Consider the following 9,567-nt stretch of genomic DNA (forward strand, 5'->3'; position numbering starts at 1 on the left):
CCCCTCCCCCCCCCCCTCCCCGCTAAGTATATATATTATAATCTATAAACCCTAATACCAATCCCGCAGCCCAATATGCAACCAGAGTAACACTTACCGAAGCAATTATCATCATAAGTACGGTTCTCTTCTTTACCCACCAGTTTCTCCCCGCCGGCGCCTTTCTGTGTCAGTCATGCCCATCTGAACACGTCTCGACGAAATCCCGGTTTATCTGCGCCTGACACACCGCTGCGTTCTCGCTCTGTTTTGGAAGTGATAAAGCGAGGGCATTTATGTCTTTCATCGTCCAAAAGGATACTCACTTTACCCACTTAAAAACCCATGGGCATTTCACAAAATTGGGTCTTCTTTGGGTATATTACACCCATTCTCTCTTTGTTTATTTCTACTTTTCAACAATATGCGTTTCATTTTGATTAATATTTTTTTTTTGAATTGCTTAAAACATCTTCGAAAGAAACTCTATAACTTCAAATATAGAGTTTTTTGTTCTCCAAAAAAGAATTTCAAAATTTCAAAATTTCAAAATTTCAAATTTAGAATTTCACTTCTCAAAACTCTAAATTTGAAGTTTCTACTTTTTATTTGCATTTTGATCATTTTAATCAATTACACATCATATTTATGATTCTTAAGTATGTTTTCATTATTGTTTTAATCTTTAAAACTTTTGTATATCATAATATTTCAAATTTATATTTATAAATTCAAATTTTACACATAAAATTAAATTAAAATTTAAAATAAGATTATAATATTTTAAAATTAGAATTAGATAACAAGAATATTACAAAAAAAAACTTAATAAATTTTTTCAAAAAAAAAGATACATTACAACTTTAAATATTACAGCAACACTAATAGTCTAGTAAAACTGCTCTAGAACCTCTAAAATATTGTCCAAACAAATTTTGTGTAACCGAAGATGGTACAAAAATAGTTTTATGGAATAACTAGGGTTCGCCCGCCCTACAGACGGAAAGTTATAATAAAAACTATTTTATATGAATTTATATTAATTGTGTGAAGCAATTAAAATCATTATACATTGAAAACGATATTATAGACAAACAAATAATAGAAAAAAATCTGAGATCATATTGTTGTTTTTAATAAATATTTTTTGTTAGAATTAAAATGACAGTAACCTATATTTTGTCATCAACTTAAACAGACTCAGACAGTAGGAATTACAAAAACCTTCATATTCTCTATTTTTTAGAGAACACAAAATTAACAAAAAAATAATTCAGAAAATGTAATAATATATACATATATATATATATATATTATTCATAATTCAGTTTGACAAAATATAAATAGCTGGCAGAAAATCAAGTAGGAATTACAAAAAACTATTTTATAGTTGTGTATTCGTTGCTCTGATCAACGAAATTGAAAAAGATAAAATAAAAGATATAACATTGAAACACAAACGCAGAGAAACAATCATAGACTATATCAAAGTGAAATTTATGGGACAGTCTCATCACTTATTGATTGTAAGGTTTCACTTATACTCAGAACCATGAGTTGAGAAGAGAGTTGAGGGAGTAACTAAGTTATATTCAATCACAATCTCTTTGTTTGAAGCCTTAAACAATCTATAGTATATCAAGAAGTTTGTGGTTACATAAAAATAAAATATATCCACACATGTATTTATGAGACCATCGACTGAGTTGTCAACGAAAGTGAAATATGAACACGCTCAACCAAACGTAACATAGCTCATCTGCCAACCTTCCCACATATATTAAACATATCGTGGCAATTGGTTTCGGTAGTTTTTGTTTTGGTGTAGAAAAGCTTTCTTGTCCTTCATTTTAAGCTTTGGAATTGGTTTATCACGGTCTGGTTATGGACAGGGTTGTGGTTTTGGTTTCCTTTTTGTAATTTTTATATATTGTTGAAATTTTCTATGTACTGTTAAATTTATGTATTGGGTTATATTATGTATCTTCAAAAAAATATTATTTGTTGACTAAATTTTCACCAAATATTATTTGTTGGTTATATTATATAAATATATATATATATATATATATATTAAAAAGACTAATCTTTTATTTACATATACAATGTTGGAGGTTTTGCAAATTTATATGGCTATTTTTTTGTCATCTTTTTTTTTGTATCTCCATTCGATTCAGCTTTGCCATATTCCTTTAATATAACTAACTTTGTAGATTATGGTTCGTACCTTCTGTGAGGGTGCCTCTGTTTTACTATCAAAATCCAGTTATCTAAGGTAGCATCTTATGGTGTTTGTGTATTTGGTTTTGTATTCTGGATCAATAATTTAAGCGGGCCTCCAAGTCTCCCAACTCTAGAAAGGGATTGGTTTTGATTTATTAATTGATATCCTTTATGATGTGGGACTTGTTATTTTGGGCTTCAAATTCCTGTGGAAAACCAGCCGAACTTAATCTATGCAGTACGGGAGGTTCGGTGAGCTATCCACGTGAGTGTTTGTTATTTTTTTGTCAACTGAGTGAGTTTGTTATATATCAAGTTGCGTAACTGAAATGGATCACTGAATCTACTATTTTGGACACTATTGATGGGTATGTGAATAACACTTTTTGGAAAGCTAATAAACAGCTGCATGTGGTATCTTTGAAACTGACACGAACCAAAGTCTGAGGTTTAATGCATAATGTATGTGGTTGTTAATGAAATTTCATCGCAACAAACACAACACATAATCTATCGAACTCTAACGGCGATAAGTAAATGATGAAGACGAAGCCCTTGAGGAGATAAGAGAGAAGTAATTGTTTATTTTGCTGATCTTGGGGCCAACTGATCTAAGCATATAAAGCCTATCACCCTCCTCCTCCTCCTCTCAGCCATCGGATTCTTAGCAGGCATTCCCTTCTTACATTACCTCCTCCATTTTGAACACTCTTAGTAGTCTTACTGCTCTTGTTCAACTCATCAGACTCTGAAACCTCAATCCCAATCTCATCCATCTCTTCATCATCGCTCAACTTTCTCATTCCTGACCTCCCCGAGTATCCTATCTTGCTTGTTTTTTAATTTACAATCTACGCAATCAAAATGAAGCAAGAAATTTGAATTTAAAACAACTCACGAATTAAACAAAAAATGAATAAGAAATTCGATAGAAACTTCCCAAGTATTTAACTAACAGTCATCTTTCTTGGCTTGTTCTCGTGGGAACGCCATTGGAAGAATCTGCGCAAAGAATTTAATTTAAGCAATCAAAATTAACAGACTTAAGAACAACCTTGGGGAATTGTATAAGAGCTTACCAGTTTATAGTTTTAAAAAACTTGGGACGTAAGATTATTCTCACAAATCGATGTATTTGTAAGCGTTGTGTGAACTTCTTCTTCTAGTGTAACCGAGCCTTTGAAACTGGATACTGGTAATCAAAACAGCTTCGTCGGTCTCTCATCAACAACACATATCTGCACACGGTATCTGGACTCAAGAAGCAATAAACGGAACCAAAAAAATCTTACAGTAACAAACAAAAACAAAATAAATAAACGAAACCAAAAGCGTCTAAAATCAAGCTTTCTAATTTTTTTTCTGCCAACTCAAGCTTTCTAAATTAATAAACGAAACCAAATCATCTTACATCAACAAACAGAAAAAGCATAAAACGAAATCAAGATCATCAAAACTCAAGGTTTCTTAATCAATAAACGATACCCAAATCATAAATACAAGGTATGTCCAAGATGAGGAGTGTGTCGACCCTCGCCACCTCGCTTAACCTGAGATACTTTCAGAGAATTGAAAGAGAAGATGAGTCCAAGATGAGGATTGCTCACATATTTATACTGAACACACACCGCCTTTCAGACCTAATCAACGCATCGAAGACACATCATGCGAGAATAAATCAATAGGATTAAAGAGAAATCCATAAAGCAGTCTGTTACAGTCATGAGAAGAGGCGCAAACGTCACCGCCTCCCGCCGCATGAAGATGAGAGACGATCTTCGTGGGTTAGGGGGAGAGAGTTTCTGTTTTCACTTTCCAGGCCGGATGTTTGCACGATTCCAGGACCAATAACATACAATAAACGGAAAGCCCATGACGCCATACATTAATGAAACGCTGCGTTGAGAGGGAAGATGACACGTGTCAACACCACAGAGCACGAGTTTGTGACCTCGATGCTGAGGTGGCTTTACCAGGAGAGAGCAAACTCTCTTTTATATATAAAGATGTGATATTTTGTTGTACCTTAATATTTAATTATGTATTTCTTTTTATAATTTTATATCTCGGTGTAAAAATTTGTTAATTAATATTACTGTAATATTTTTATATATGTGCTAGTTGTTTATAAAAGTTTTATGGATTTATATTAATAATAAAAAATATAAAGACTATAGTGTAAATTATAAATAATTTTGAAATTTTGTTTTGGAAAAATACACTTTGAAACTTCATATACAGTATATATAACCTCTTTAAATTAATACTCTATAAATTAATATAAACTAAAAATCTCTATAAAATAATATAATTTTATAGTTCCAAATTTATTTTTTTGTTTAATTAGTATATCGATAAATTAATATCTCCATAATTTAATAAAAAAATTATAGTTTTGGTTTAGTCCCAACATTATTAATTTATAGATCTTTTACTGAAATTAAGAATTTTTTTTTTGGAGATGGTCTTAATTCAATGTTTCTTCAACGATTTTAAAGGGAAAAAAAAACTACTTCCGACCAGATACACTTCCAATGTTCAACATGATACAATCTGTATTATTAGAATGCGTCGAACGAAACTCATTCCTCGTCGTAATTCAAAGTACATCAAGCTAGTATATTTGGAAATGCTCAAGGCTTGTAAACCAAGTGTACGTGAGGCATGCATTCAATACAACGTAATGTGTTTCAGCTTAGTGATGTCCGATTCCGCCACCCCCTCCACCCCCACCTCCGCCTCCAAAGCCTCCACCGCCAAATCCTCCGCCCTTACCAAATCCACCACCTCCACCAAAACCCCCTCCTTTCCCAAATCCACCCCCGCCACCAAATCCTCCGCCTTTGCCTATTCCACCACCGATTCCCCCGCCTTTGCCAAATCCACCTCCACCGCCAAAGCCTCCTCCACCTCCAATGCCTCTGCCTTTGCCTATTCCACCACCGATTCCCCCGCCTTTGCCAAATCCACTTCCACCGCCAAAGCCTCCTCCACCTCCAATGCCTCCGCCTTTGCCTATGCCGCCACCAATTCCTCCTCCTTTTCCAATACCACCACCAATGCCTCCGCCTTTGCCTATACCTCCCCCTTTCCCAAAGCCGCCACCACCTCCACCTTTGCCAATTCCGCCTCCAATGCCTCCTCCTTTGCCAATTCCACCACCTTTTCCAATGCCACCGCCGATACCTCCGCCATTGCCAATGCCAACGCCAATACCTCCCCCTTTGCCAATTCCACCGCCAACTCCTCCACCTTTGCCAATACTACCACCAACTCCACCGCCTTTGCCGATACCACCGCCAATACCTCCGCCTTTACCAATACCACCCCCAACTCCTCCGCCTTTGCCAATACCACCTCCAACTCCTCCGCCTTTTCCGATACCACCACCAATACCTCCTCCTTTACCATAACCACCGCCAACTCCTCCACCTTTGCCTATACCGCCACCAATACCTCCACCTTTTCCAATCCCGCCACCAACTCCTCCACCTTTGCCTATTCCACCGCCAACTCCTCCACCAAGACCACCGCCTTTGCCTATTCCACCACCAGCTCCGCCACCCTTTCCGATCCCTCCGCCTTTTCCAAACCCACCACCTGCTCCAGCACCACCACCAACTCCTCCACCGTGTCCACCTCCACCTCCAAAACCACCGCCAACCCCACCACCCTTACCAAAGGCACCACCGACTCCGACACCTCCCCCCTGTCCACCACCAAAACCTCCTCCACCTCCACCAGCACCACCGCCGCCTCCAAAACCACCGCCTGCTCCTATTCCACCGCCAGATCCTCCTCCAAATCCACCGCCAAATCCACCACCCTTGCCGCTTCCAATTAACGTTTTTTCCTCTTCATCTTTGCTAGAACTCACACCATTTCTGGCAGTAACATTCGCAGCGAAAACATGAAAACATAATAAAGCCAATAGAGTAGCTCCATTAACTAGACGCCCCATGTCTTCCTGCTTTTTAGTTTTCTTGTTCTATGCAGTGTTCACTGCCCGATGACGAAAACATTTCCGCACTATGGTCGCTTATATAGCAACACTTAATCATCTACTTTAATCTTTGCATTAACTTACTCCAACCACTTGTTACAAAAAAAACTTACTCCAACCACTAACAACTACTAACTGCATTCAATTCCTAAATCCTTTTGCGATTTCCTCTCCACATGTTTTCTCCTAGCAAACCATATAATACATATATTATCTCCTTGATTTATACAGTGGAAAATATTATAAGAATACGAGTATTTTACTCAAATCTACCAAGTAGACTTTACCGTTTCACAAACCATATAATACATATACTATCTCCTTGATTTATACAGTGGAAAATATTAAGAACACGAGTATTTTACTCAAATCTACCAAGTAGACTTTACCGTTTCACCCAAGTTACCATAGACTTCCTGACATTAACGATTTCTCAATCTCGTGACAGTTAGTTAGTTCTACCTCTTTTGTGTCAAATAAACAATTCAAATGATTACGTCATTTTATGTCTACTTATAGTCAGAATCTTTTCATTTTGTGTTTTAAATAAAAATTCCACATAATTCTTATAGTCAGAAAGCTAACTGACTTGTGATCCATGTTTGGAAATAATAGAGTAATTAACTTATATACGAGCCAAATGTTCTGTAATAATTATCATATTTTTCGTAAGTCCCAAATTTGTTTATCACAAATGACAGCAAAACATGCGTACTCCTGCTTGTTCCGGAGTGGAGTATAGGTGCCTTGCAGATCAAAAACGTTGTTATACATTTTTTGATATAAAAGTAAATTATACGTGTCTTGTTCTTATTGCTTAACCTTTTGTTATGTAATGAGCTATTAACTTGCCGACTACTCAAGAGGCACTATTAAGTTAAAATCGCTCATTGTACCTTACATACGCAATGATAATTTCCTTACAATTGGTAAACAAGTAAACTTACTGACACTACTGAAATATCTATCTTTTTTTCTCTTATAGATTTTTAAGTTTATTGAAATAGTTAGTATGTCAGAATCTTAAATTTAACTCTACTGAATTGTATGAACGATTAAACAATAAAATCAAATCACTTGTGAAACTTAAGTCCTGGCTAAGTTACTGTAGTTTAATAACTTAGACGTGTGGTTTCCACACCCAACCATGTGCGAGTTAGATGATGAATTTATTGCGGTTTGAACAAAAAAGGCCGTCATTTATTTTCCAACCTAGACGTCCTAAACGCAAATAGTATTTAATAAATACAGACCAGTTATGTTTACTTCTCCTTCAATTAGAAATCGCTACATGTCATCCCAGAACATGGTTGTTAGTGACTCTAAGATCATGATTAACCATGGAACCCCATTAGAGATTTTTAATAAATATTTTAGTAATAAATGTAGATTAAGAACTTTTGTTAAGAAAAGTTTAGTTTAATTGCTCCAATGGTAGGTTTTTAAATTAAGGGTTCTTAAGAAAATTTTTTTTTATTAAACATAAATATGAACCCATTCACCATTGAAGGACCAAAGCTAGTAGACTTCTGAGCCAAGGGCGGGGAAGTGGTCTAATAAGTGATAGAAAAACACATAAAGGCAAAAGAAGAGCAGAGAGAGAACGGCTTTGCTTTACATGTCACCAGCAACAAGAAGAGACCAAGAGAGATGAGACTACAACAACATAAGTCAGTTCTATGATTGATTATAAGCAAATGTCTCTCAAGAAATTAGGTAGTTTTGTATATTTATGTAAGCTTCATGTTATAAGATTTGAAAACACTTCTTTGATTGATTATAGTCTAGGTATTGATCGTTGCATACCAAACACCAACATGAAAATAATGCATATTAGTATATGAAATCACATTTTTGCACCAACAATGTTGTCTAATTAAAAGAGATGTGTTCTACAGCAGAGACGTACCTTGTTTTTAGAAGGCTCAATGACTTGTAATACTTCAGCAAGCTCATCTTTAGGTACCTGCAGGAAGAGAACAGCTTCAACATGGTCATGAATTCAAACAACAACATCAAAGCAAGACAAGCTTACACAATAAACAACATCAAAACAAGACAAACTTAACCTCAGAGAGAACAAGACAAGCTTACACAGAAACATACAAACAATAACCAGAAACAGAACAAACAAGATTAGCTTACACATTAAAAACGATCTCCATGTTGTCAAAAAGCTTATTTTCAAGGCTCATCAACATCATTTCCTGAAGCTGTTTGTTAAGAGACAGAGGAACTAAAAAACATTAACTCTCATTGATTCCAGAAGCGGTTTCTGCAACCCATTGCCTCTCCCGGCGCACCCTACACTTAATATCACCACTTTCATCTCCTCTCAGCCTCACCGCGGCACCACCGCCTTCATCGACGCCGCCACTGACCACGTCGTCCTCATCCTCTCTCCCAACTCTATCTATTTCCCCGTCGTCTCCCTCGCCGTCATGTTTCTCGGCGCCGTTGTCACCACCGCGAACACTCTCAACACCGCCGGTGAGAGGCAGTGATTCATCATCGTTGAGAGCAACAGAGAGAGCCGGAGTGTTGAATCAGAAGATCAACAGAGAAATCAATCGGTCATTGAACCGTCGAGAGAGAGAGAGAGATGGAGTTAAACGCAATACTCTCTGGTTGCCACACGTGTCTTGCAAGAGGCGGCTCTTAAAACGCCTAATTAGGATCCGATGCTTAACTTAATTTCCATTTTTCTTTTTTTTAATTACTAAAGACCCTAAAAACCCCCACTTAAGAGTCTCCGTTAAAGATGGTCTTATGTCCGACAATCTCTTGGGTCTATTAATAACTACGGAGTATTTTAGGGTCCTATTGGTTTTCTCCATTCTTTCTTTGTTTGCTTATTATTTTTCTTTTATCATTAAAAATATTTTATTTTATTTTATTTTTATAACAAATGCTGAATGTGTAGTTTACTCGTTTCAATCTCAAGATTAATTAAGTAACTCTTGTTTGAAAAAAATATGATTCATCATATATTCAAAACATTAAATTACTTCACTATTTTCTGTCTATACATAAAATTGGTTAAGCTTATACTACTCCCTCCGTTTTTAAAAGATGTATGTTCTGGAAAAAAAATTGTTTCAAAAAGATTAATTTTTTTATTTTTTCAATGTATGATTTTATAAAAATTGTAAGTTTCAAAAAAATTAAAGGTGTTAATTGAATTTCTATTGACTAAAAGTTATGAAAAATTGTTATTCACAAAAAACAATGCATATTTAATGAGTTTTTTTAACATATATAAAAAATCTAGAATATGCATCTTTTAACAACAAAGGGAGTGGCCAAATGCAATTAAAAGGCGGTGCCATCAAGAATGAAACAAAAGTAAGCGCTTGGATGCG

The 9,567-nt window shown here is 35.8% G+C and overlaps 1 protein-coding gene across 11 annotated transcripts; it reads right to left on the reverse strand.

Moving 5' to 3' along the window:
- Positions 1-2,569: 2,569 nt before the first annotated feature.
- On the reverse strand, positions 2,570-8,895 carry LOC106313707 (glycine-rich cell wall structural protein 1). 11 transcript variants are annotated; one of them, XR_001264468.1, is made up of 4 exons: positions 8,351-8,895; positions 8,115-8,171; positions 3,282-3,440; positions 2,570-3,204 (listed from the first exon to the last, which is right to left on the reverse strand). XR_001264468.1 is itself a non-coding variant. In XM_013751606.1 (3 exons), exon 3 carries the CDS (start codon positions 6,161-6,163, stop codon positions 4,898-4,900), a length of 1,266 nt encoding a protein of 421 aa, XP_013607060.1. In that variant the 5' UTR covers positions 6,164-6,391; positions 8,115-8,171; positions 8,351-8,828; the 3' UTR covers positions 4,738-4,897. The 11 variants fall into 11 exon arrangements, 1 of the variants encoding a protein (XP_013607060.1); XR_001264475.1 differs by lacking the exons at positions 8,115-8,171; positions 8,351-8,895 and adding exons at positions 3,688-3,752; positions 3,843-4,141 and having other exon boundaries at positions 3,282-3,394; XR_001264477.1 differs by lacking the exons at positions 8,115-8,171; positions 8,351-8,895 and adding exons at positions 3,810-3,842; positions 3,921-4,135 and having other exon boundaries at positions 3,282-3,394.
- Between the last annotated feature and the right edge of the window lie 672 nt (positions 8,896-9,567).

The sequence above is a fragment of the Brassica oleracea genome, chromosome C1, assembly GCF_000695525.1.
Source record: "Brassica oleracea var. oleracea cultivar TO1000 chromosome C1, BOL, whole genome shotgun sequence".
NCBI classification, from domain to species: domain Eukaryota; kingdom Viridiplantae; phylum Streptophyta; class Magnoliopsida; order Brassicales; family Brassicaceae; genus Brassica; species Brassica oleracea.